Raw genomic sequence first — 27,895 nt, 5'->3', positions numbered from 1 at the left:
AACTCCAAGGGAAAAGAGAAGACCTCTATTTTTCTATGTAGATTATCTTTGGAGTAAAATTAAATTCTCATTCTGCTTTAAGTCAGAAAAGTCATGTTTCTGGCAGAACTTGAGAATCTTTGAGACAGAAACTCTCCTTTCTTCAGCAATTTTTGGATAACCCCTTCATGGCTTTCCAAGCTGTGAAAAGGTTTGTGCATGGAGAGAATTATTTGATGACAGAAAATTCATGCTTTTTTTAACTTTACTTTTGGAGGCTGAATGCAGTCTTTCATGGGCAAACCACTGCTTCCAGCAGGGCAGAACATGGGAAAAGTGTAGCAGAATGCTTTTAAGTGCAGCTACCTGGATAGATGGGAGAATGCCTCTTAGAGAGAGCACTGAACAGGGAGAACAGAACAAATAAAAGGCTTTTTGCTCTCAAACCAGCCTCAAAGCCAACAGCTGTGAAGTCTCAGGAGAAGAAGCAGCCTTCCCCTCAAATTCTTGAAGATCCTGAGGAGCTCCCAGACAACATTTCTGGGGATAGTTCTACTTTGGGAACCCTAAAGCAGGAGTCCAGTGTTTCGACCTGTGCTCATCCCACGGATGAAGATGGAGATATGGCTGTGGTGGAGGAAGTCAGACTTGAAGATCCTAAGGTAAGACCACATGTCTTAATATCTTCTTGTTGGTACAGCTGTCTGAGCTAAGTTTTGTGCTCTTTTAGCAAGACTTCAAACTAGAGTTTTTGTATTTATCAAATTGTTTGGGATTTATTAAATAAATTTCAAAGTTCATTCATATTTTGGCCGCACTTTGTTGTAGGTGTAAGTGAAAATTTTTTTAGGAGATAGGAGGGTAGATGTCCAAAATACAGTTCTGGGTTAGTTTCCTGGTGCTCTCCAAATTCTGTGTTGACTGAATGCATATCATAGCTTAATGTAGCACACAAGTGCTGGTTATCATCCACTGTCTGCCTTCCTGGGAAGGGGAAATAAGAGAGAATCTTCATCTGAGTAGTTTGTTACAAATAAATCCATCCAAGCTGGGAACCGCTCAGCTGTTGGTGAGTGTGAGGATCCCCTGTTAGGCTGCAGCCCCTGGCTGGTGGATGTCCTGTTCTGATGTGCTGTGCTGTCCCCAGAAGCGTCACAAGGCCGCAGCAGTGGAGAGGTCCCACGAGACCTGCAGGCTGCTGAAGCGCCGCAACCTCATCGTGGAGGCCGTGCGGAACCTGCGCCTCATCGAGAGCCTCTTCACGTGAGCCAGGGCACAGCAGCACGGGGGAGGCTCTGCTTTTGGGGTGCTGGGAGCACTGGGGGCTTGTTCCTTTCTGCCTTTGCTTGTCTGCTGACACCATTGCTGTAAGGAAGGAGAGGGGTGCAAAGGGTGGCTGTGGGAGGCTGAATCTTAATCAGCTGTTTGGAAGCAACAATAGTTGCATGTGGATAATTACACAAGAGTGCTTTCATTCATTATATGTCTCATAAGTACAGATCAAAGAACTTATTATAATACCATTTATAGTATGCCAGAGTTGGGGCCACGTTGTAAGGTACAGCACTTCCCTGCTGCAGGATTCTTGCATCTGCATCAGTTTTATTCTCTATTTTGAACAGGTTTCAAAACTTGTTCATGTGTTATTCTGTATGGGCTGGAGAGACTCAGGTTTTCATGTCACCCGTCACTGGTCACTGGCAGCCTAACAGGGCCCCCAAAGTTTGCTTTTCAGTGCAATTTTGTGTGGTGTGGTTATTTGTCTTCTCTTGACACTTTATCTGAGCTGGAGATACTTCCCTAAATGTTATAATGTCTTTCAGCCCTTTAAGATTTCACCTCTGAAAAGAAATGGGAATTCGGTGCTCTGCTAAATCCTAAATTGGCGGTACTTTGTTGTCACAAATAGGATTGCACCATCCATCTTCTGTGTCAGCACAGAAGATCCTGGCATGTCAGTATACCCAGGGCTGCTTGCTTTAGGAATTTAGTCAGAAATCATGGCCTTACTCTCCTTGGTATGAGAATTTTGAAACCTTCTGTCACCTTCTATTGTTCACTTGCAGAGTTATAAAATTAGAGCCTCATCAGTGATTGATTGAGTCACATCCAAGCACAGGCTTGGAAGATATTTCAGGTCTCTGCTGTCCCTTCAGTGCTGCCAACAGGTTCCTCACAGAATCAGCAGAAGTTCTGTCCCCCCCAGTCTCTGCCAAGGAAATTTACTGGTGTTTGCCTTCCATTTGTTAATTACCAGAATGTGGTAATCTTTCGGGACAGTTGAAGTCCATGTGTACGTTCAATTCCCTTATTGATTCCCTTATTATCTTCCAGTTCTTTTTCAGAATTGATTCCCCAGGACTGAAAGAGCCTGAAATTAGGGCCTGGGGCATTTTTGGGAAAGTGCATGGGAACAGGCATGGGGAAAGTAAGGTGTGAGCACACCCCTGCCAACTCTGGCAAGGGAAGAAGGGAGAAGGGAGCTGGTTTCACGTGGTGGGATATGTGTGTCTGTACCTAAATTATGAATGCAGGAGTTGTTCCTGTGCTCCAAAACCACTGAATAAATCCTTTCTGCCCCAAGCTGAACTGAGCTCACAGACTGCAAGAACTGACTGCATTTGTTAAATCATCACCTAAAAAAGCTGTAGGGTCTCCTGACCTTAGGGAGGCTGCATTCATAATTGCACTGTAGCCATGCACAGGGGAACCAGGCATTGAGAATTTGCTGTCATCAGAACAGCAGCTCTCCCCTAACAAGGAAAAGCTTGAGTACAAAGAAACCAGAGCTGAAATGTAAAGAAAAGTTCCCAGTTGTCTCCAGCAAAAAGCAATAGGGAGCAGGGACTGTTAGAAGTAGGGAAAGAAATGGCTGTTCATCCCACATCCTCTAACAAACCACTTAGGCAGTTTGGAGCATTGCTGGCCTTAAAATGCAGGGTATCTTTGGCATCTTTTAGACTTCAGAAGATGGTCATGGATCAAGAGAAGCAAGAAGGTGTCTCCACCAAGTGCTGCAAGAAGTCCATCGTGCGGCTGGTGCAGAGGCTGGCGCGGGACGGGCTCCTCAGGCTCTACCGCACCACGGTCATCCAGGATGGCATCAGCAAAAAGGTGGCAGCACAGACACAACCTTCATCTCATTTCTCACAGGGCCTTCTTGCTGAAATGCATGGGTGACTTCAATTCTTATAGCAGGACCCACAATGGAGCTACCCAGAAGCTTCATGTCAAACTAAGCTACTGGGAGAACCAGATCACTGCTTTCCATTATTGGGCTGCAGATAATTGAGACCAAGGAATAGGCCAGAGATCAAAGTCTCTGAGTCTCCCTTCCTACAGGTTCTGCTGCTGATCAGTTCTGTGTTTCTTGGTTCCCTCCCTGCACTGCCAGGCTGCACCAAAAATCTATTTAAACCCCTTTTAAAAGCTAAGAGTATATGAAAAATCCTAAGTGATCTTCTGAGTTGAAGTTTATAGAATATGACTTTTTATTTTAGAACAAAAATCCACTGTTAGTGAGGTTTATGGAAGTCAGATCTGTGGTGGTAGACTTGTCACTTACTCTAGTGTGAAATGCTCATAAGCCGGAGGTTGAATCCACTGAAAATTAGCTGCTGCATATTTAGTGTAGAGCACATACGAAATCTTACCAATCTGAATTGTGTGTGTGCTTTCAGCAGCAATATGAGTTAGCTTGGCCTTACACCTAATGAGCTCTGACTTTTCATTTATCCTTCTCAGCCTAATATTTACAAGTCAAAGTATTTGTTTCTCAAATATTTCAGCTTTTAAAAACCCAAAACCCAAGGTTTGTAGAAATGTCATTAGCAGTTTGTTGGTACAAAGACAATGTATTTTGACCTCTTTTTTAATGTAATGTAGCAACAGAGATTTTCATCCAAAAGTGTTGGTATTCTCTGAATTACTAAAACCATCATAGACTCATCCATTGTGGCTACTGCTAATTAACTGTTAATCTCAGATAATTTATGCAGCTGATTAAGAGCCAGTATCTCCATAAGCCTTTTGTTTGTGTTGTGCTGCTGTGAGCAGGTGGAGTTTGTTGTGCACCCCTCAGTGAGCCCCAATGATCCCCTGGTGAAAAGCGCCATCGAGCAGGTGCGGTTCCGCATCTCCAACTCCAGCACTGCAAACAGGCAAGTCAGGGATGCCTGGGATGGCTTGGGGGAAATTGGCTTATCTAGGGTGTGCAAAAATATGCAGAGGAAATAAACATGAGGTAAACAAAAAAACCCAAACAAACAACCTCTTCGTTAGCAAAAGAGAAATGGAAGCACAAGGATGAGGCGACGTGCTGATATCTCCTGAAGTCAGGGAAGAACAGGAATTGAACTCTGCTTATTTTGTACCTAAGTGCTGTGTGGTTTTACTACAGGATTAAAGTCCCCCAGACACCAACATCCCAGGACCATGGTGAAGAAGAAAACCAGGGGCAAGAGGCAATTCCTGATTCAGGAAAAATGCAAGACAGCTCATGTAAAGCTGATAATAGTCGGGCAGGAAAAACTGATGAAAAAATGGGCATAACACAGTTAAAGAACTATCACCCTGTTACAGGTACAGCCAACTTTGGAGTTTCTGTCGTCCTTCACCTTCCCAGTTATTATTAATAATATTTTTCAGATATCTCCTAAGATACAAAGGAGTTTTTTCTTCTCCTGTAGAAATAAAATTTGATTTATATGAAACCAGTCTCACTAGCCAATGTTTTCTTAGCTACTTACGTTTTTTTACAATTGTGAACTGGAGCATTTGTATTTACTATTTCTTTACTATTTGTAACTTATATTTACTTTCAACTGCTCTTCCTTCCTTCCAGTTTTCTTCACATTAGTTTTGCATGGAGAGATATTTCTTCTGCTCTAATCCTCTTTTTATTTCTATTTGGTCTTTATTCTTCCCTCCCAGTTCCAGGACTTGGACGTTCTCTCGGCTTTCTTCCCAAAATGCCCCGTTTAAGAATGGTCCACATGTTCCTCTGGTACTTAATTTATGGACACCCTTTAAATGAAACACGGCAAAAAGGAGGTAGTGATGGTGAGAAAACACAAGGGCTGGATGAGAATGCAGCTATAATTGAAGCACAGCCAGATGGGACCTTAGAAATCGTGTCAGCTGTGGTGAATCCTGAGACACAGGAGACTGAAGTAGATCTGTCTAATCAAACGGGTAAGAAGTGGCACATCCTGACTTTACTACAGACCTTAGCACAGTTCAACAGTGAAAAACAGAAAAGAGTCTACTTCAGAAAGGTTTGAAAATAAAGGATTTAAAGAATTTTCGGGTCATTTTAGATTTTCAGGCTGTGAGCTGCCAGTTGTGTTGTGCTTGAGCACTGACAGTGAAACTCTTGTTGTAAGTGTTTGGTTTGGTGTGTCTGAGGCAGTGTTCTTGTTCGCAGTGTACGTGGACGACTCGTCGTGGATGCGCTACATCCCCCCCCTGCCCATGCACAGGGAGTTTGGGTTTGGATGGGCTCTTGTCAGTGACATTCTCCTCTGCTTGCCTCTCTCAGTCTTTGTTCAAATTGTACAAGTCAGCTACAAGGTACTGCTCTTTTGTTTTCCTTCAAAATCTGATGATGTCAGCTCTACCTATAGGCTGGAACAAATATCCCCTTAATCTGTTTTAGCAAAACTAGACCCTGGAGAGGAGAGAAGACACTTCAGTCTTTTACAGAAAAAGTAGTTGCTTTCACAGGCTCACTGAAAAAAAAAAATGTATAGCCTTGTAATACTGCAAATTCTTAAGCTACTATTTTGCCAAGAGCTTTTTATAATCTCACTGAGTCCTCTGCCTTATTGATTAACAGGAATAATGTTTAAGCATTTTACAAAAGCAGTAAGTTTTGCTTAGAAAATATTTTAGTAGGCAATTCTGGTAGCAAAGCTTTATACTTCAGGGGATAGTTACAGTTTGCATTTTGATTAACTTCTAAAATAATTCTAGGTGGAAGGTCTGGAAGATTTTTTAAATGATCCACTAAAAAAGCACACTCTGATCAGATTTCTTCCAAGGCCAGTCCGACAGCAGCTCCTCTACAAAAGGTAAGCAGCTGAGTCAAAATAAGTGACTCTAGAGAGGAACCAGCAGTGGCTGATTGTTTTCTCAGTTATTTCCTGTTTGTGTCAAAGAGAACTGTGGCACTTAAGACAAGGATCATCAATCCTTAAAGGATAGTGTGCCAAACTGTATTTTTCTCTCCCAAATAGAAGGTAATAAGAAACTAATAAACAATATTCATGTATGCTGTCACGCAGTGCTTGAGAGCTGGGAGGTTCTGTCCTTCATAACTCATCAGCTGGATGTTGCTTCTGGATAAAACACACTCCTGACTGCTGCTAAATTCAGAATTTAATAGGGTGTAAGTGTTGCTGTCCTTCATAAATCTTTCCAGAGGTGCCACATTTCCCAGCTCCTGCCTCTCACACATTCAGTTTCTCCTCATACTCTCCGTGGCATGTCTGCCATGGTTTGCCATTTCTCTTCCAGGACATGTAAAACTTGAGATTGAACTGAAGAAAGGAAAGTGATTTGAATGTGTGGAATCAAGAGCACCTTGTTAGTTTTCCCCAGAAAGTCACTGCTGACAATTTATGAATGGTTGGAGGTTTATATGACATTTTCCAAACCTGCAAATGTGTCTTTGGTGAGGGAACGAGGCTGGGCAGCATCAACAGCCAAGGCTTATGGGGAGCTGAGGTTTGCAATTCCAAACCTACTGCTAAATGTTAGAAATTAGAAAATGGATTGATGGCATTTTCTGAAATCTGCAGGCTCCATCTGATGGGTTGATGCAAAACAATATGACACATAACCAAGCTGTCTCTTCAACCTCCGTTCACTAAAGCTTGTAACTGAGCCAAATTTCTAGGCTTGATCTTTCTGACCCCCAGAGAAAACTCCTGCCAAAATCCAACTCCCATTTAACTGCATTTAATTCGATCTTAGTGAAGTTAAATGTGGCCAAAGCTACTTTTTACAAACTGTCTCAGAAAGTAAATCTTGCAGGAGGTTCCTGCAACTGCCAGAATTTTGCCATAGATGTACGTATGCAGGATGGAAAATGCTGCACTTTTTGCTCTGCCAAAGCTTTGAGCAACTGAAAGCAGTTTCTTGGAGTGGTAATTTTAAACAACCTGAACTCCAAGAATCATTGCCCAGTTCTTCATACACACACATGCAAAGGCTTGTATTTAGCAGTCATGCTTTCTTACTCCTGTCTTCTTTACGTAACATGAAATTGTCTGCAGATCTGCTGTTGACCATATTTAATTCATTTTTACATGTGTTATTTCTGGCTAATTTTCTTTTTTGCTCACAAAATTTTAATTAGTATTTGGCTAAAATATTTGGTTTGTGATTTTAGGAAAGGGAATTTGGACCCTTGGGGTGTTACATGTTTTTCATAGGCTGATAATTCAAGCTAAAATACCACTTCAGAAATTCTATAACTCTGTGGTTTGCTGAAAGCTTGGGTTGTTGTATGAAAATGCTGGATTTTCTGGCATAATTTTTTTTTTTTTCATGAGTGCTAATTGTAACACTCCTGCCATTGCTACAGGAGGTACATCTTCTCAGTGATAGAAAACCTTCAGAGATTATGTTACATGGGGCTGCTGCAGTTTGGCCCAACAGAGAAGTTTCAAGACAAAGACCAGGTAATTAAAAAAAATTAAAAGACAGTAAGTCTTCATAAACTTTTCAAGATCTGGGGTTCATAATTACATTAAATGAACTACTGATGTTTCAGATGTAAGTGCAAACCTCCAGATCCAAGTCTCACTGTAAGTTGTGCAGATAATTTTTCACCTGTTTCTCTGGAAGAGAACTACTCAAAAGTAAAATGCTGAACACTGCATACAATAATGACCCAGGAGGTCCCAGACTAGCAAGGCTTAATGAAAAATGGGTATGACACATTCTTTTCCATCAAGGTGTTAAGCTTGGATGTCTGACACAGAATAAAGGCACTGATCAGAGTAAAATAATGAGATTCATGTGCATGTTTTTAGCTAGAGAGCACCTGCAAAGGAGAAAGCAGACCAGACTTGATGAGGATAAGATAGGTAATTAGGCTCCCAAACACATCCATGCAAATCCCGAGTAAGGGCTTGCAGGAAATAGCCACTCTCTGGAAACTTGGACTATCCTGTGTACAAGGGTGAAAAGAAACTGTTCTAAATCTAGAAAGGAAATTTCTGGATTGCTGTCAAGGTAATTTGGGAATACAGTGCAATAGTGTGGGAATGGGTGTGGCCACTGTCAGAGCAGAGGCTAAAAACAGCGAAGACAGAAACTGTCCAGTCCTGACCTGACGGTGTGTTCTATTAATTAGGCAGTTTCAGTGATGTTTACAGCCCAAGCTGTGCTGTGTCTGGCAGGTGTTTGTGTACATGAAGAGAAATGCTGTGATTGTGGACACCACCATCTGTGACCTGCACTACAACCTGGCACAGAGCAGCCGCCCCTTTGAGCGGCGCTGGTACGTCCTCAACACCCTGCAGGACGTGGAGAACTTCTGGTTTGATCTGCAGTGTGTCTGCCTGAACACACCCCTGGGTATGGCACAATTGGACTTCCTGAGCACCCTCACTGCCCTTTCTGGGCACACCACAGGTCCTCTTCCCCTCGTAAAACTTGAGCCAGGCTCTATTTTTTCACTTCTGCTGTTTTGGAATGTTGTCCTGTGCGAACACAAAAAAAAAAAAGTTGGGAGCTGTGTCTGTATAATTCTATGAAGTTGTGATCCACTTGTGTTCATGGCAAAGCATTGCTGCCCTGTTGGAAGTGTCAAAGTTGACAGTAGCTCCTCTCTGTGAGAGGCAGGCATGTTGTATTGGGAAGGGGTAAAAATGGCAGTACTGTGTGGGAGCAGTAGTTTGCCAAAGCAGGGTGCATTGAAAATAAGTAAAATTCTGATTTGCCATGCTGAGAGTGAAACCCCTTTGTCTGTCCAGGAGTTGTCCGCTGTCCTCGGACAAAGAGGAGCAACCTTGCAGGGGAGGAGACTGCCCTGGATGTGGAAAAGGAGCAGGAGTCAGCGGTGAACAAACACAACCTGGAGCGAAAGTGTGCCATGATGGAATACACCACGTAGGTCACCTTGGCCCCTGTGAGCTGCTTGAGCAGGGCAAGGACTGTGCAGGTGTTGAGGATGTTACTCAAGAGCAAAAGCCCTTGAGACTTGAGCATCTCAGCTGGGTGTTCTGTGGAGTTCAGCACTGAACTGAGTCAAAGGAGATGTAGTTGTGTTGCATGTTCCCAGGAGCTTGGCTGCCAAGCAGGTTGTTGTGCTGGAGGGAGGGATAAACAGATTGGGATTTCCTTCCAGAGCAGTACAAATCCATGTTGCAGGAGTCCTGAGGAGTCCAGAGCTGGGAGGGAGGGAATGCTTCCCAAAGACAGTGAATGCCAAGAATAACAAATTTCAAGGTTCTCTGTTCCTGTGCTTTATATCGTGGTATCTCAGGTAGCTTCAGCAGCTCCCCAGTGCCACATTCTGAATCCTGTCCCTTTGTGCTGCTAACTTAGCTGTAATTGGTTGCAGATTAATTTCTAATGTGCACTGTGATCTGAAGGTGATCTCTGGAGCATTTAATCTTCTGCCTAATCACACCCAGAATACCTGGGAGGGTTGCATGCTCACAACCTGTGACAGCTATGCAGAACCCAGCTACATTTTTCATATTGTGTTGTTCACTGTGGTTTAGCTCTGTCAATATTCTATTCTGTTTCAATAAACAGTCTGTTTAAAAGTATTTTCAGTTAGTTCCATGTTGCAGGTAGATATATCAAGTTAGCTTAAAAAAATAATGGAGTTGAGGGATTCAGTTCCACTGATCCTTGCTTGAACTTCTGCATATGGTCTCTTTATGTGTCAGTAAATCTTTTAAATGGAATATCTGGTGTTTATTTGCAGTTAGGCTGGGGATGACTGCGACATCTTTAAGAAAGAAACAGTTCAGGGATGTAACTGATGGTGTAATATTACCCCCTAAACTGGGAAGGCAGTGGGGGATTTCACATTGCACACACACACACCAGTTAAGAGCACTGAGAAGGAATCTGTACAAAATAATTCCTGAGGGTTTTTTATCTCTTGCTAGCAGAGGTAGCAGAGAGGTGGTTGATGATGGATCCATCCCTGGAGATGGGCTGGGAGCTGCAGGTCTGGATTCCAGCTTCTATGGGCATCTGAAACGCAATTGGATCTGGACAAGCTACATCATCAACAAGACCAGGAAGGTGGGTATTTTAAAATTTATACACTGTAGTGACTTCTCCAAATGTTTATGTTCTTAAGGTTGAGGTAGTGACACCAAATTCTTACTGTTTGCGTGCTCTCAGTAAGGGTTTGCACCACTGGAACAAAATGAGTGCTAGATGTTCTCAAATCTTGGTGATGAAATGAATGAAAGAATTGGACATAAATTTGATTTGAGAACTGAATTTGACAATGAATTTGTTATGACATTCAACCAAAGGAGAAATACTTCAATGAACAAGCAGTCTACACTACTCAATGGTTCCTCTTGCCTTTCTGCAATGTAGAAGTTGTCAGACGGAAACCAAAACATTCAAAACAAGGAAATGCACAAGGAAAAAAATAAATAAATATTAAAAAAAAATGAGCCCAACACATTGCAAATCAGAATTGTGGCTGATGTCTTGTCTCTGATGGAAGCTTGTAAGAGCAAGGGATAATTCCTCAGAATGCTCTCCTAGCTGTCTGCAATTTTGGCTCAAGGCCATTCTAAATCTGGGGCTGATGTTTCAAAGCAGTAATAGCTTTTTTCTTTCAGCATTAATTTGTCTGGTTTTTGTGCATATGTAAGTCTTTACTATCCCTAGCCTCCTTTGGCAAAGTGTTTCAAATTCCTTCTATGTGCCACCACTTCTTTTTGATGCCTTAAGCTTCCCAGTAATTGTAGAATTAAGGGAAGCTGTGAAAAACACATTCTTCATTATTCTTACTGTTTCACTGGATTTTTGTAACCATCTCTCCTGTCTCTCATACTCATCTCCTTTTTTTAAGACTGACATCTACTATTCCCAGCATGGAACTGTCCTGTCTTTAATCATTCTTGCTGCCTTTATTTTAACCTGTGATCGTTCTGCTTGTCCTTTTTAAGGTGGAAATACAATCTGAGAGCTCTTGAAGATTGTTGGCAGTCACAGATTTTTACAGCTGCTCAGTGCTGCTTTACTTCCCTAAGAAATCCATACATTTCCTTTGCTTTTTCACCATTACCAGGCATTGAGCAGGGACTTTCACAGAACTGCCTGTAATTACTCTCCCCTAAGTAGTGCACAAGTCAGAGCCTATCAGTGGATATAAAATTAGAGTTGCTAATTTATTTCCCTCAGGCAGGATCATTTCACTCTTGATTCTGTCTGCTGTTCAGTCACCTCATTGTTGAGCAGTAACACAACCTCCAGCAGCTCTTTGGTCTCTGCTTTCCTCTCCATATCTTGTGACCAACTTCTGCCCCCAGTGAACTCCACACAAGAGAAATGGGTTTAGCAGGGAATGGTAAAACTCCCAGTGCATTGCAGTTGGTTCAGGTTCAGATTTAGGATGGGCAGAATGTACTATTGGGGGCATTTACTCAGTGTTTGTGTTTGGTTTGTTTTTATGCTTTTCAGAAGTTCCTTTGGAATGTAAAATGCTTTGGAAAAATACTGTTTTACAGAAAACTCTGCTTGGCCTCTGTAGCAATGAAAGAATGCAGCATTTCTTTTCTAGTAATTACTGCTTTTAAACTTGAGGAGATTTCTAACCTTTGCAGTCTAGTGGTCATTTCAATGTGATTTAAGAAAAGCTCTGAAGCCATTCTAATGTGTGGTAGTAATAATACAAATTAGTTCTTTGTTGTAGCCAGGGATCTTTTCCTTTAAACTGAAAACTTACTTCTGACACTACTCAGATTATAAAAGTAGATTGTTGTTAAAACCAGTGCACCCCTTTTGCATGTCACCTTTTTTAAAGCTGTGTTGTCTTAGGAAAATACAGTTCCTGAAAATGGACTGACAGCGAGGCTCCAAACCTTCCTCACCAAACATCCCTTGTCACTCAGTACTGGAGGTAAGGCCTGAGACTGTGCCACAGCCCCTCCTGCCTTTGTCAAACCCAGCATGAAGGGTGTGGGTTGTTCTTCCAGTAATCTGAGATACTTCTGGGACAGTAAAACAGATAAATGATTTTATTCCCTATTACTGGCTATATGGAACAATAATTTTTTATCTCCTATTGATGACATGGGTTGGTCCTGTCTCCTTACAATGATCTAGGATACTTCTGGGGCTGTAAAGTAGATGTGTAAATAACTTCTTATAGAACAATAATTTCTAGCTTTGTAATTTCTGATGTGCAGTTTGCAGAATGTCCAGAGGGACCAATGTTTTTTAGCACTGTTGTCCAGCCTAATGTTTGAGCTAAGGAGCAGAAAATGCTTCAGGTTGAATGTAAAACCTCAGCTCTGTTCCCTTGTGTTTGTGCACTGTAAACTAGACTTAATTACTTGATGATTCCTCATTAATGTAGGAATTTATTCTGTGAACTGCTGAGAAGGGGCATGAAATGATAAGACTAACAAAGAGCAATTCTGAGAGGACATTTGTCTTTTAATTTACTGAAATTTGTCATTTGATCTTTATACCTTAACATTGTAGAATGCCATTGCTATAAAGCTCCACTGCTGTAAATATTTGTCATTTTAGGTAACAAAATTAATATTTTGGGAGAAGCAAAGGTAGGATCAGAGTCACTTATCCAGAAAGAGGAATGTATTGAAATAACTAAAGAACCAACCCAAGATCGAATGAAACGAGTGAGAGGTGGAAAAAGCCAAAAGAGGAAGAGGCTTAAGAAAGATGTTGGAAAGAAGACAAAGAAGAAAAGGAAAGGTAAGAGACAGGTAAAAGCAGCATTCTTTACTCTGCTTGGACCTGCAGGAAGCTGCTTTGGAAAAGAGGGTGTGGGACAGGGCAATTTGACCATGGCTGTGGGTTGCCTCTGTCAGTGAGGAAGCTCAGCTGTCCTGGGGAGAAGCAGCAGCACGTTGTGCCCATGAGCTGTGTGTGAGCCACAGCTGCACAGGCTGGAGGAATCCTCATGGAGTCTGTGCCAGTGCAGCTCCCTGCAATCCATGATCAGCTCTTGATTGCTGGCTTAAAGGTTCCTCATGGAATGATGCCCTAGGTTGTAAGTTTGCCAATTAAAGTTTGTTTTCTCATGCTTGGGAGAGCTACTGCTGCATTTCACTTTTAGACTGCAACTTCCTTCCCTGCTCATCTCTCATTCTTGGGTGCTTAGCCTCTGAGTTCATCAGAATATGAAGTGCTGAGATAAATGTCTTTTTTTGTTTCCCTGGCTTTGTCAGAAGAGGATTGTGCAGACAAAAGCAAACGGCTGCGCTACCATGACAAGGCTGACCAGAGCGCCCTGCTGAGGATGACGCGGCTGCGCGTGACCTGGACGGTGCAGGAGGACAGCCTGCTCATGCTCTGCAGGATTGCCAGCCACGTGCTCAATGCCAAGGTGCTGAGCACACCCAGAGCACACACATTTCACCAGCCAGGGCTTCATCCTGCTCTCAGCGTCTGTGTGCACATAGCAAGTTTGAACCGCAGACACTTCTGTTCCTCCCGCAGGTGAAAGGGCCGTTTGTGCCCTGGCAGGTGGTGAGGGACCTCATGCACTCCAGCTTCGAGGAGTCCCTGGATAAAACCTCCCATTCCGTGGGGCGGAGAGCCCGCTACATTGTCAGAAACCCACAGACCTACCTCAATTACAAGTAAGAAGTTTTCTGTGTTCTAGATAGAAGCTAAATCCTCCTGAAGGGACATGATCCTCCTACATATTTCTTTTGTTTTCTGACACTTAAAAATACCATCTTGTTTCCAACCTGCTGCTGTCAGATCTGTTTTCAACTGGGAAAATTTCAGCTCTGAGCCATACCTTCAATTGTATCCCTTGCAGAGTCTGCCTTGCTGAGGTTTACCAAGATAAAGACCTCATTGACGATTTCATGAATAGAGAAAATAACTATGAAGATCCACAGGTAGGAGGGAAGTATTCCAAAAATTCATAGAGTACTTTATGCTGTTTGGATTACTGAGTACTTGCGCTGTGATTTCATCTCTTTTCTCTCCCTTGAACCTGTAGCTATTTTTAAAATAGCATCACAGTAAAAATGCAGCATCATTGTTGGTTTGGGAGTAAAGTGGACACAGGGCAGCTTTCCAAAGGCACATAAACAGCCCCCTGTGCAACAACCATTGTGTTTTCAATGTGCTTGTTTATAAACATCCGTGACTAACATCTCTATCTGCTGATACTTTTTTTATCCTTTCAGCTACATTGTTATCTGAGCAAGAAAATGGTTTTGCTCTGTAATTTCTAATTTTTTATTCCAGTTATGTGTCGAAATGTCGCCTTAGCTTCTGTGGATGAGTGCAGGAGCACAAACAAATTTTATAATACTTGATTTGAGCAACCAAAAGATTTTATTTCTTTTTTTCTCCATTTAAATGAACCATAATTTCAAATTGAAAAGTTGTTTACACTTTCAGTGCAAACAATTCCATTTTGAATTTGAGAATTTTCTCAGAACTGGGACAGTGTCACAGCAAGATCATTTTTATCCAGGAATGACAATTCCTACCATTGTCAGAAAAGCCCATCAGTTCTGTTGTTAGATTCATGTTGCTTAAAGGAAGAGCAGTTGTTCATTGATGAGACATCACTGAAATAAATGTGTGTCCCATCCCCAGAGTCTGGCTTTGGAAGGAAGTAAAAACTTATTTCCAGAGAACATTCCTCTGATGTAACAGGTGTTCTCCAAGCCATGATTGTGCAAACAGACTTCATGGAGGACATGGAACAGCCTGCAGGGCTTGAGCAGAAGCTTAAACATAGCTCTAGCAAGAGATCTTGCTGTTAATTCAGGAAATTGTCTTAGAACATATGTTCATGGTGCTTGGCTTGTAGCTGTGAGCTGATTACAGATGGAACCTGCAACTGTTCACTGAATCAGCAAACACAAACTGCACGAGCTTTTCCCTGCTTTGCCTTGCCTGTTTTACTGCTTCTGACTTCAGAATTCAGCTATTGCTACAAGGATTTCATGCACACTTTAAAAGTAGAGGTGTTTTTCCCACTCTAAGAAATTGAGGTTAATGACATTTCTGTCTCCTCTTTTCAAAGGTTTGTGCAAAGGAGTTTAAAGAGTTTGTGGGAAGACTGAAAGAGAAATTCAGCTCAACCCTGAGGAATCCCAAACTGGAGATTCCTGACACTCTGGAGGAGCTCTTTTCCAGGTATTTCAATCATGCTGCTCTTGGCTCTGCACATGGGCTGAGGCAGTGAGAGAGGACAGCAATTCAGAGCAGGGTTTTCTCTGGGCATGATTTAGACTGCTGTACTTGTACCCTTAGTAAGAAATGAAGTTTTACTAAATACAACCAGCAGTGTTTCTTTCATATCCACTCTTCCTGAATACATATAAGTGATTTTCAGTTATTTGCACAATTTTGCTGATTTTTGCTAAATAAGACTTTTAAACCAGAAATTCACTACAGCAGATTTTCTAAAATTGTCAAGTTCTCAGCCTTAGTGTTAGAGATGTTACTACTCAGATGTAACTTCTCATTGCAATAGAAATCTAACATTTTCCATACTAACTAGCCCCATTTTATATCACAAATTGTAGCTGGTTGCTCAGCTGAGTCATCTCAGTGCTGCTAAAAGTATTGATAAGGAAGAGCACTCAGCCTTGTACAGCGTTCTCCAGCTCCAGGTTGTTAAGCTTTTTCATGATGATTAACACTTGAAGAGCAGCGTGGAAGAATTGTGTCTCAGACCATTTTATGATAATAAATTTAGCACCTTTGTAGTTTTTCTTATTTTGGGAAGAGCTGTGCATTACAGCAAAAAGTGCTGCTGGCAGTAACTGGAAGTCCAAAACCTCCATAAAATGACAAATCCTTTCAGTGCTGAAACCATCTCCTGTCCATTGTTTTATCTCCTTGTCAACAGATATTTGAGTGGAGATGGATCTGGACAGTTCTTTTCCTGTCTGACCCTTGTGCTGAGGGCTGCTGGAGCAGACAGTCCCCCGGGCTGGCCCAGCACTTGCCTCATTAGCAGTTGTGCTCATCAGCCTCTGGGCTTCATGGCTGATGCAAAATAACAGAAAATCACAGAAAATCTGGTTCTAATGTTCTCCTCTCCCTTCCCTAAACTAGATTTCGAGTGCTGGCAATTGGAGAAGACACAAATCAAAGCACAAAAGAGGATAATCTGAGCAGGTGAGTAGCAGTAGCACCACTTTCCTCATTAGAACCAGGCCACATCAGCCCTTCCCATCTGTGGGAGTCATATAAAGAGTGTCCTAATTCAGTGTTTTCATCTGTTTGTTGCAGTGTATAAATTTATTAACAGAAAAATACTTTGAACAGACTGCAGGGGCCTCTGACAGAGATTTGGTAGATAAAATGATAACAGAGATGACCTCAAAATTATTTTATCACGGGGACAACAGTGTACATTTTCTGTATGGGTGTTGTATCTTAAGAGGAGGAGATGTTATCAGGGAAGCTTTGTGTCAGATTATCTGGACTGATCCAAAACTTCAGGGTGGAAGGTGGGGGAAACCTTTTAACAGATTTTAACAGAATCTTTTAACAGATTCCTTTACATGAATGAGCTGTAGGATCTCGTGCCTCTATGCTTCTATTTCAGAAGCAGGTGATGGAGTTTGTATATTATTGTGCTGGTTTAATAAGTACCTCATGTTCAAAAATCACCAGGAATAAATGTTTTTCTCTTCTTTCTTTTTTCTTTCAGTATTTATGATATTCATTTTCTAGTGCTGCAGAATCTGATTCAGAGCACACTGGCACTCTCAGATCACCAGATGGAATCTTGCCAATCATTTCAGGTATGTTTCAGGCGAGTGTCTGGACCAAACTTCACTGCTCCTAGAATCCTGGAATTGTTTAGGTTGGAAAAGGCCTTTAGGATCATCAAGTCCAACCATCAGCCCAGCACTGTCAAGGCCACCACTAAACCATGTCCCCAAGTGCCACATCCACATGTGGTCATACAACCCTAAAGTTTCTCCTCCCTTGGCACATTCACTTTTCAAATGGGAGAAAAGAAACACAGAAACTTGGATTTGTATCCTTTATGTGGGGAGTATTCTGCTTTTAGGAAATTATATATTGTAGGAAGATTTTCAGTTTGTTGTTTTCTCTCTGAGTATGAGATTGCAAGATGTGAGGTTGAAACAATCCCCTAAAACCACATGAAATAAGCTCCACATCACTTCCAGTGGCTCAAGCTGTACCATGCTTTAGTGCCCACCTGAGCAGCTGGAATGTTCTGGAGGAGATATCACCAAAAAAAATTCTAATACCCAGTTGACACTGGTGTTGGGGGGGCCTCTCCAGGGGAGCCTTGGGGTCTACAAAAAGAGATCATCAATCAGTCAAGTGCTTAAGTAAGGTCAAAGTTCAAAGGGAGTTTAACATCTCATAAACAAGAGTGGAACCTGGATAGCCAAGCCCACAGAGCCAAGTGTTTCTGCTGAAATGAGGGGAAGAATTTACCAAAATATGTGGCAGAGGAGCATTTTTCACATCTATAATTCCAGTGGGAGCCCAATCCCATTTTGAGTATCAAACATTGTGTAGTATTTAATTAATTTAATTGGCATTTACCATGGCAAGTCTGAAAGGCCATACAAGGAGCAGAGGAGTGAAGTGAACTTTTAAGGATAATTTTCCTTCTGGCTTCATACAGACGTTCCGGCTGTACCGGGAGTACCGGGATGACATCCTGGTGAAGGCTTTCCTGGAGTGCCAGAGCAGGAGCCTGGTGAACCGGCGCAGGGTCAACCACACGCTGGGGCCCAAGAAGAGCCGCGCTCTGCCCTTCGCGCCCATGTCCTACCAGCTGTCCCAGAGCTACTACAGGTGGGTGGCAGGGGGACACTGCTGGGCTTGGAGCAAGGGAAAACGTCTACCCCAGCGTGGCATGGAGGTGACAGCACATGAGAAGTGTCTGGAGCGAGGAACCTTCAGCTGAGGCTGCAGAGGAAGGTGAAGGTGAAGCTGACATCAGTCAGTCCTTAGGTGGGGAGCAATCAGGGCACTGAGGGAATAGAGCCAAGAGCTGGGCAGGATTTCAGAGACACATGGAGAGGGGAGGAGATGCAGCACCACAGTTGTAATGTGGTGGGAAGATTTCTTTAGCATTCCTGTGAAGCAGCAGATGATATCTTTGCTTTTTATTTGCTGTATGCTACCTGACCTTTACACAGTACATAAACACCTAATGTTCTGGAAATAGTAAAAGAGTGAAAGCAGGTGTGTAAGGTGCTTGGTCACCAGCTCTAGCATGAAACTTCAATTGTTTGGCTCCTTTGCACTACCATAATTGTAAAACTCAGAGCAAATTTTGAAGGATTTGTGCTTCTTTGTGGTTTGTGCAGAGTTTTTACGTGGCGCTTCCCCAGTACCATTTGTACAGAGTCCTTCCAGTTCCTGGAGAAGCTCAAGGATGCTGAAAAATCAGACCAGCCACACAACTTCACATTTAAAGATGAAGAAAATGCATCATCAGAAGACATGGTGGCATTTCCCATGGATGGCCCTGGTGGCCAGTGTGTGGCCATGCTTTCCCTGTTCTCCCTGGGACTGGTGGCTGTGAATGTGAGAATCCCAGAGCAGATCATTGTGGTGGACAGCTCTATGGTGGAAAATGAAGTGATAAAAAGGTAAATGCTGTTATTTGCATTAGATAATACAGTTTGGGGATAACTTAGATGAAATTGGACACGAATTAGCATTTGTTGCACTGCACTGTGGCGTTTTTACTGTGCTATTGTTTAGATTTTTATTTCTGAGGAGACTTAATGGCACTTAAGTTAGTGGCTGTCATTATAACCCTGGGCTGCGTTTGCCTTCACATGCGACATTTCAATTGCTTGGCACTTCAGTGCCATCAGAGCTGACATGGAAAGGAGAGCACTGGCTGCTACAGGAGCATTTTCATCAGCTTTGTGCCTTGGCATGTCACAGACTGAGAGGGTTGGTAACAAGGTTTCAGCTTTATCAGTGGAACCTCTCACACAGCAGTGCTTCTGTGCACTGTCTCCTCTTGGATTTCATTTTCCTGTAAGCCTGCAGCAATGGCATGAACTGAAACTGTCCCCAGGCAGTGGGAGCCTGGGAGCCCTTTTCCTTACAGTCATTATGTGCTTTCTTAAAAGTGCAGCTACAATCTCTTAGTAATTTGACCTGCTGCTTCCTATTGTGAATACACATGGAAAACACTTTGTTCTCTTTCTCTTTAGAGCAGTTTAGTACCTACTTGAGGATTGTCATTGTGGTCCCTCTCCCATAGTGTGCTGTTCACTAGAATGAGCAGCTTCAGTTCCTTCACTTTATTCACGTTACCCAGTTCTCTGTCTTTCTCATTATTTTCTTCTGCACTGAATTGTGATGTCAAAAAACAAATGTCTTGCTCTTGCTGGCAGCTCTGTGCCAATTCCATCGTGTTATATAGGTGAAACACCTGCTAATGCATCCCAGGATTCTGAAGGGCCGTGGCCTTGCCAAAAAAATAGCAGCCAAAACTCCCCAGTGCAGTGATCCATGCACAGCTTATAATTCCTGTGACTCACCTAACAAGCTGCTTTTCCTTTATCTGGTTAATTGTTCCCTCTCTGTGTGGAGGGACAGGTGCAGAGTACTGTAACATAAATAACATGTATTTGTCATAGGGAATTACTCCCTGCTCTTTTCCAGGCTGATTCTCCAGTGTGCTGGAGATATTCTGAATACAAATCCCAGCTTCTCATATACTTGCAATGTCCTCAGCTGGGTGATCCTGTACAAGCTGAATGAGCTGTTTCATCAGCCAGGTCATTAACAAAAATCCACTGAGCCCTGGACTGGTCCCATTGCTGAGTAGGGGCATCTTGAGTTGTGCACTCACTATTTATTCTAAATAATGTGTTCCCTTTCAATTTTAAGTGTGTTTTAAAAGAATGTACTTAAGGTCTATCTCATCTTAGAAATGACTGGAAGTTACCTTTCATTGTCCCTAACATAACCTGCTTAAAACAGAGGCGACTTCAGAGTTAGGTCAGGTTGTTCAGAGCCTTCAGCTTTATACATAGTGGCTCTTACCATGTCCTGGAATAGTGTTGGTGTGACGAAGTTTGTGTCTGGGAATCCATCCTGTCTGCTACTTCTGTTCTTTCCTTGACTTGGAGGAGGTCTGCAGTTTGGTTTTTGGTGGTTTTTTAATTATTATTTTTTAAAGTAACTGAAATCTGTAACTGTCTCTCCTCCTTTCACCTGAAAAGTAAACAGTCTGCCCCATCCTGCAACATCCCTCGTGCTCTCATGTCTCACAGATGTTCCCTCAAGATGAAGCATCTGCTGAACCAAAGAGCTTCAGCACTGGAAGCTGAGATATTTTGGGTTCAGTTCAACACATTTGCAAAAAAAAGAGAGAGTTTCCTTTCCCAGGGAGCTTTAGTGTGTTCCCTTTTCTGTAGTTCTTGTTCTCAATGCTCTAAATCAGCCTGGTGTGGACACCACCCCAGCTGTGCAGGACTGAAGCCCAGAGTGCAGGAGCACCGTGTCCTTGCTCTGCTCAGTGTCATGAATCACTTTTTTCTTTTTGGGAAAAAAACCAACAAATCCAACCTCCTGTGTTTGCTGTAGCTTGGGAAAAGAAGGACTTGAGGATGACGATGATGACGATGATGACTTGGATGACAGCTCTGGAGGCAAACGCAGAATCGAAGTGAAACCTCGCCAAGCCTCTCACACCAATTATTTACTGATGAGAGGTTACTACTCCCCTGGCATTGTCAGCACACGCAACCTGAGCCCCAGTGACAACATCGTGGTCAACTCCTGCCAGGTGAAGGTCAGGCTCAGATGTACCCCCATCCCAGGAAGGCTCAGCTCTCCAGGTTAGTTCTGTTTGGCCTAAAGTGCACAGAAGTGGCTTGGAGCAGGAGAGATGGTGAACTCACCTGCTGAGGAATTGATTTAAACAAAACCCCCTAACAGGAACATTCTGTTTCCATTACACATCAAGTTTGTAAGGCTTTCTCTCCTGATTTAAAACAGATGGCAGACTTAGGCTTTTGTTGGTAACAAGACCTTGTCTCTGTTTCATGTTGTGTTAAACTGTTACTGTAATCTGTCCTCTGCCCTGTTACCCCTCTCCAGGAGATTTTTGAGTCCCTTCAACAACTTAAAATACCATATGATGTCACACAGGCTTTCTCTTCTGTAAAGAGAAAAGAAAATCTTTCAGAGCTCCTTGAATGGAAATTCTCATTTAACTTGTCTCATGCATGCAAGTGCTAAAATAGTGGTGTCCAATATCTGTCCTCTTACCTCAGTAATTTAAACATTTTTATGATAGAGCTTGACTGTGTGCAGTTCACCAGCAGAGCCCCTTCTTAAAGAACTCTTGTTTTCAGCTATAATGCAAATGTATCCATTTGCATCCAAGAGCCTTGAGCTCTTCAGCTGAAATGGCCTGGTGCTGCCCTCCCCATTTTCCATTGCTGTTGTGACAGAGGTAAAACAGAAATTCTTTCTCTTGTCTCTGCTGCCTCTTGTGCCCTCCAGCTGTGCTGAGCTGACTGCTCATTACAGCTGAGCCCATTTTCCCTTGGCAGCTGCCCTGAAAGTTCCAGAGGCCTGCAGGGAAAAGGGAAGGGAGCAGAAGAGCAGTGCCAGAGCTGCACCCTCATCAGGCAGGACTGGGATAGGGGTTACATGGCTTCAGTTGTGGATACTCTGTACAGGGGGGTCACTTTGGGGCAGTGCTGCACCTGCCACTGAACACAGAGATGCTTTGTTGAACTCATTGTCTAAAGCATTGTCAAGTGGTAGTTCAAACTGTATCTGGCCAACAGCTTTCTGCTGTGGACTTTTTGATTAGAAGTGTCCTCTACAGCATTTCCTTGCCCTAGAATTTTCACTTGACCTTCTTCAAGAAAAAATGAGAGGATTCCCTCATTAACTCAGAGCTGAGCTGACCCAGTGTTAGAGAGAACACCACTAGGTGCTCACTGCCTTCCAGCCATAATCCACTTTGCTGAGAGGGTGAGCCATTGTAAACCAGTTTGCTTCTCTTTACAGGTCTTTTCAGACAGATAGACAAAGCAGAAAGAGAAAAGGAAACTGCAGCAATGAAGAGGGAAAGCTGAGCTCTGTTTCTAATTGCTCTAGAGCACCTCTAATCTGTCTTTCTGCAGTGTGTTGCACAGTGACTGCTGCTCCACAGCTTAAACTCCCATGGTTTATTTGCTTTGCAGTGCCCTCCCTGCTGGATCACATGGCTGTGGGCATCTCCTGCCTCCCTGAAACTTTCACCAGGCTGATAAAAATCCAGGAAGAAAACTATGAGGTGGAGAAGTTTCTCCAAGTGTGTACAGAGCGTTATGGGTACAACCCTGGGGACGTGGCAGCTGCTCTGGAGATCAGGAAGGCCATAGAGGCCACTTCCCACTTTGGGATTTGCAAAGCTGAGCTGAGCAAATGTTTCTGCAGCTATGAACAGGTGGAAGCTGAACGCAGCAGGAGCTTGGAGCAGTACATTCAGGTGGGTTTACAGCTGCTTTCCATACATTAATGTTTGCATGCTTAGTATTCCCCTTGAACAGGACGAGCTTCCAGGCTGTCAGAAGCAACTATAAATTGAACAGAGTTATTTATGTTAGGCAGGAGATCACACAACACACCTGAAAGCAATCTTGCCTCAAAGTTAGGAAGGCAAAAAATTAAAGCAGCACTTAATCAAAGATAGGAATGGACTGTTTCAGAAACCTAGAGGTGCTAACATCAACCTTTGGAAGCAAAGTACTTGTTCCCAGTTATATTTTTAGCTTACTTTAGGCTGAAGAAAAAACATCTCATGCTGTAATTTCAGGAAGCTTTAAGGGGTAAAACATATTTTCAACTTCAGTGCAGCTGGGGACAAAACTGAATTTTCTACTAAACTCTCGCTCCTCCCATGTAAATCATGACAACTCCGTGACACTGGGTTGAAGTGAGACAATTTGTTGTGGGGTTTTTTGTTTTTTGCAGGACCTCATTGAAATGCAGCAGGTTTTAGAAGTAGGAGGCCACACTGTCAGACTGGTGGCAATCGTGTTTGCCAAGCCCTGGCTGCTACGCTCGGTGTGCCTGAAGAGCAAAGCAGAGGATGCTGAGCAGCCAGGGGCAGACACTGCTCTCCCAGATGTGCCACAGGAACAGCTGCCCTCGGAGCCAGGGAAAGGACAGGAATGTCTGGGAGAGGAGGAGCAGCTGGGAAAGGACACACAGTGTGCCAGTGATGAGGAGCCCCCGAGGAAGAGATGTAAGACTGATGTCCCCCAGGGTGATGGTCACCTCTGCCAGGGTGCACAGCCTGCTCTGGCCAGGGCAGATGGCAGGAACTTGGATGCAGCTGTTTCTGAGCCTGTCCCAAGGACAGAAGCTGTTACTGGGGGTGAAGAAGCTCCAGGAGGAGGCTCCCTGGGAGGGCAGGAAGAACCCCCAGCTGAACTCCCAGAGCCTGCTGCAGAGCCTATGGATGTGGACACTTATAAGGAACAAGATGAATCTCATTCTGAGGACAAAGAGCTGGAAGTAGAGAACGATAAGCTCAGCACTGAGCACAGCAAGCAGATCCCTATCCCTGAGCAATCAGCCAGTGAGCAGGATGATGATCTTTCCTACTTCCAGGAGAACCCAGGAGTCTCTAAAGGTATGGAGAGTCCTCTGCATCCCTGAAATGCAAACCAGCTCATCAGCAGTTGATCCCAAACCAGTAGCTTCACTTTATAAGCAAATCCTAGATTCTTTATTCAGCTGTACCAGAGAGATTGTCTTCTCTCACAGATAAATTGGCATAACACTAATTCATCTGGAAGGTCTCAGAGTTTTCAAATACATCACATAATCCTTCCTTTGCCTTTTGCTGGAATGCCTAGTCCAGAAGTATGTTTTCCTTAGAAACTTGTTTCCATGTCTTAACGTTTTCCAGAATAATTTGGATCTGAAGTTTCTCATCTCTGGCTTTAGTCCAAAGGTCAGGCATCTCTAAGCCTAGAAAACACAGCACTGCTGGTGTGCATTTAGCTGGAATGTCCATGGCTAAAAGTCCTAAACTCATTAAACCACTCACCAGGAAGCAGCACATGCCAGTGAGATTAACAGCCTCATTTGTAACCCAATTGGACTTCATTTTCCTTTCCTTTTTGCTGCCAGTTTTCTAATTGCTAGTAGTTCTTGCCAGGCTTTACATTTAGTAGTTTGTGGGGGATTTCATTTTGGTTTAGTTTTTATGAGCTCTAATCTCAGACTGAACCACAAGCTCACTGCTCCTGTGGTACCTTGCCAAGCCCTGCCAGTACCCAGGTCCAGAGAGTGATCCCTAACATCCCACAGTTCAGGATTGTTTAACTGGAGCCTTCCTGCAGGAAATGCACTCGAGGCTGTCTAAACAGCAGAGACCTCAGCAGTTCTTAAATTAAACTACTGAAGTACTCTCCTGGATTTAACATGCTTGACTTGTTTGTAGCATAAGAGGGGAAAAAACAGGAGTTCTGTTATCAAACACAGATTTCCCACTGGCCAGTGAATGTTTACATGTGCTTAAGCCAAAGCTGTTACCCTCTGGGTGTGGTAGGAATACCTCATTAAGTAATTGTCTAATTAAAACCCATGACATAATGTAATGGGAGTTGCAGAGACAGCCTTTGCTTTGAAACCGAGCCCTGCTGGAATCCTGAGTTTGCATTCACATGTCCAGCTCCTTGGAGTTCTGCCCAGCTTCCCCCTGATTTCCAGGAGCTTTAGGTTACCCAGACCCCTGGGAGAGCTCCAGGCTGAGACCCTGCACAGCTCTCTGTGAAGCTCAGTTCTTTCAGCCCGTACAATCACCGTGGTTCATCCAGACTTCTAGGAGTAAAACCTGCTGGGACTGGGGAAAGGAGCCACAAAAAGCTGGGTTGAGTAAAGAGATGTGGTTGTGGGAGGAGGTGTGGGAAGAGTGTGCTGCAGGCAGGGCAGAGGGGCAGCTCAGAGCTCCCCAAAACTGAGAGCAGCACGTGGAGTAGTTTGCTGCTGTGGTTTCCTTAGCAAGCTCTTGCACTTCACAGCTTGGCCACCTTTAACTCTCCTTCCATTAGATAAGGAGTTGGAGTTAATTAGAAAATATGTGTCCTTTTCTTTCCAGGAAGCTCCATGACAGATGTCTCCCAGGCAGCCAGGGACCGGTGAGTAAGAGATGCCTGCAGAATACCAAACACTTGGCACTGCCTAAAGAGTACTGGAAGCAGTGGTTTGGAAACCTCAGTTTTGTGCTCTGATGAGCAGTGAGCATTGATGATGGAGAAACCTCACTCCATTGTTCCTGTTAATGTTCATTGTGCTCCTGTGCATGCTGAAAAAAATGTCTCTGATAGGTAATTTTACCCAAAAACCAATGAGCTCCAAATATCACAGGACCAAAACTGATTTTACTTCTCAAATAAGCCCAGTGCCAGCTTCCAGTGCCCAGGAAAGGCCTGGAGAAACTGCAGCATGAGAAATGTGAATTTCCATACAGGGAATGTCTTCTGGACACCAAAATGCTAAAAATTAGGAATTTTCTTCCCATCAGAGCACTGCTGCTGCATGATGCATGTCTTGGATAACTTTTGGAGGATATTAGAGCAAAGCTTCCCTGCTCATTGAGACCCAAGGCAGCTGCTGGTGCTAAAAGGGGTGAACCCCTAGTGAAAAATGCAGATTTGGTAAAGCAGCACCAACCCTCGCTCAGAGCAGCCACAGGATTAAAATGGATGTAGGGAGAACCTGTGTTAGGCAGCAATTGCAATGATGAGGAACCTGTCCCAAAGAATTGCTGCCAGCTGAGACTGAAGTGTCTTTGGCAGGGCCTGTGAGGACGTTTGCTTCATCGGGAGGCCGTGGAGGACGGTGGACGGGAAGCTGAACAAGCCGGTGTGCAAGGGGATGATGGAGGCCGTGCTCTACCACGTGATGACCAAGCCGGGCGTGACGCAGGCCGGGCTGCTGCAGCACTACAGCGGCGTCCTGCAGCCCGTGGCTGTGCTGGAGATCCTGCAGGTACAGCAGGGACAGCGCTGCAGGCCCAGGGAAATGGGGAAAACAACCTGCTGCTCCCTTGGCTGCAAATTATCCAAAGGCAGAGCGAGGCACTGCTCGCAGTGAGGGAGGAGGGAAGGCTGATTTACCCTTCGTGTTGTCACTGATTTTACAGTTTGAGATTGCTTCTGAAATGCACGGACAGGGAGGTGAAAGTCTGGGTAGGGGGCTTGTCAACATGAAACACTATGATGAGTATTTAATGCAGTGGTATCACAGGATCATGGAATAGTTTGGGCTGGAAGGAACCTTCTCCCAATCACCACAGATAATCCAAGTATTTTTAATTTTTTTTTCTTACATACCTTCTAGATAGGTAATTTTCCATGAGAATCAAACTGAAACATGTCTGTGCTAGATAATGTGTAAATCTGACCTTCTGACCTGCCTACAGGTCCTTAATTGTCAAACAAAAGATGGCAAGAAAATTTTGAGTTTCTTATAATTTTGTTCCCACATTTTGACATTCGATTGCCACCACTGCTACTTTGGACATGGAACTTCGATTTCTATTTTTTTTTCCTGTAAATATTCAGAATCTTAAGCAGACCCTTCCCAAAGGCATGACTTCCCTGCTAACTGGAAATCCATTTTCCAGTGTCCATGTGCCATTTCTTCCCCAGGGCTGTCACCCCATGGTGACAGTGCCAGCTGGGAGTGTTGCCACTCGTGGGTATCCTGTTCTGGGTGTTCCAGTTTGGATTCCTGGGAAATGTGAATTCAAACCCACAAAATCAAGCAATTAATTACCTCTGCATTTTACAGAGTGGAGAACTTCGATCTAAATTCTGTGCCAATGAATTCACTAAGAACTGGTTTTGAAACCACAGACAGAGTTTGTCATACACCTATTAACCATTAATACAGACTGGCACAAAAGTCTGGGATTGACATCTAGAGCAACCTTAGATTTTTTGTAACTGGTCCTAAATGTTGACATCTCTTGCTGATCACTGTCTGTGTCAGTAACCATGTATCAATCACTGTGCTTGAAAGTAGCTAAATACATCCAGCTATAGCCGAAACTTGCATGTTTTTGTTAAGCTGTTTATCTTTTTTAGCTTTGTGTGTAACCAGGGCTCATGTGAAGCTACTTTTTGTATAAATTTCTGTAGATAGAGCAACATTCACAGCTTTTTATTTTAATTTTTTTTTTTTTTTTTTTTTTGTTTTTTTGCAACTGCCCACATTAAAATACGTGAATGTTTTTGCAGGGTCTGGAAACTCTGGGTTGCATCAGACGATTCTACATGAAAAAGCCATCCCCAGTGTCACTCTTTTCTCAGCCAACTGTGGAAGAACAACTCCAGAATCCCAAACTGAGTGAAAGCCCAACCATCTACTACGAGCCTACAATAGATTGTACTCTCAGGCTGGGGAGAGTCTTCCCCTGTGACATGAACTGGAATAAATGGGTGCAGATTATCCCTGTATAGAAAGGGTAAAGCTGATCATTTGAAATTGGCTTAGCCTGTGGGAGAGAGTGCTCATGCAGATTAAATGTTACAATTTGTGCTCTGTCATGTTTTTATTAAATTATTTATCCTTTTTACTTCTGAATGTATTTAAACTGAGAATAAAGCTTGGTGTTAAAACACAAGTAATACGTGATCCTACCTGCAGTACATCTCCTTTTATCAGTTATTGGTTGCAGTGTATAGTTTGTAGTTTGTGCTTTAAGTGACAGGTT

The 27,895-nt window shown here is 43.3% G+C and overlaps 1 protein-coding gene across 2 annotated transcripts in view; it reads left to right on the top strand.

Moving 5' to 3' along the window:
* The window catches only part of GTF3C1 (general transcription factor IIIC subunit 1), a 38,053-nt gene extending 10,206 nt beyond the window's left edge, over positions 1-27,847 (top strand). The window contains exons 10-37 of one of the 2 annotated variants that reach the window (XM_058849250.1): positions 430-641; positions 1,127-1,242; positions 2,940-3,093; positions 4,036-4,139; positions 4,379-4,560; positions 4,912-5,172; positions 5,405-5,550; positions 5,953-6,050; positions 7,568-7,664; positions 8,388-8,565; positions 8,964-9,099; positions 10,116-10,251; positions 12,010-12,091; positions 12,727-12,912; positions 13,389-13,546; positions 13,660-13,802; positions 13,988-14,069; positions 15,215-15,327; positions 16,255-16,317; positions 16,856-16,949; positions 17,813-17,985; positions 18,504-18,788; positions 20,749-21,002; positions 22,365-22,651; positions 23,137-23,800; positions 25,274-25,313; positions 25,974-26,166; positions 27,420-27,847. In XM_058849250.1, the coding sequence (XP_058705233.1) occupies positions 430-641; positions 1,127-1,242; positions 2,940-3,093; positions 4,036-4,139; positions 4,379-4,560; positions 4,912-5,172; positions 5,405-5,550; positions 5,953-6,050; positions 7,568-7,664; positions 8,388-8,565; positions 8,964-9,099; positions 10,116-10,251; positions 12,010-12,091; positions 12,727-12,912; positions 13,389-13,546; positions 13,660-13,802; positions 13,988-14,069; positions 15,215-15,327; positions 16,255-16,317; positions 16,856-16,949; positions 17,813-17,985; positions 18,504-18,788; positions 20,749-21,002; positions 22,365-22,651; positions 23,137-23,800; positions 25,274-25,313; positions 25,974-26,166; positions 27,420-27,641 (4,859 nt within the window). In that variant the 3' untranslated portion in view covers positions 27,642-27,847. Of the gene's footprint in view, positions 1-429; positions 642-1,126; positions 1,243-2,939; positions 3,094-4,035; positions 4,140-4,378; positions 4,561-4,911; positions 5,173-5,404; positions 5,551-5,952; positions 6,051-7,567; positions 7,665-8,387; positions 8,566-8,963; positions 9,100-10,112; positions 10,252-12,009; positions 12,092-12,726; positions 12,913-13,388; positions 13,547-13,659; positions 13,803-13,987; positions 14,070-15,214; positions 15,328-16,254; positions 16,318-16,855; positions 16,950-17,812; positions 17,986-18,503; positions 18,789-20,748; positions 21,003-22,364; positions 22,652-23,136; positions 23,801-25,273; positions 25,314-25,973; positions 26,167-27,419 lie in introns of both variants that reach the window. The other variant, XM_058849249.1, reaches the window with a different exon arrangement.
* Positions 27,848-27,895: the final 48 nt, after the last annotated feature.

The sequence above is a fragment of the Poecile atricapillus genome, chromosome 14 (genome assembly GCF_030490865.1).
Source record: "Poecile atricapillus isolate bPoeAtr1 chromosome 14, bPoeAtr1.hap1, whole genome shotgun sequence".
Taxonomy (NCBI): domain Eukaryota; kingdom Metazoa; phylum Chordata; class Aves; order Passeriformes; family Paridae; genus Poecile; species Poecile atricapillus.
The sequence above is the reverse complement of the archived record's forward strand: the minus strand, read 5'-3'. Positions and strand labels throughout refer to the sequence as shown.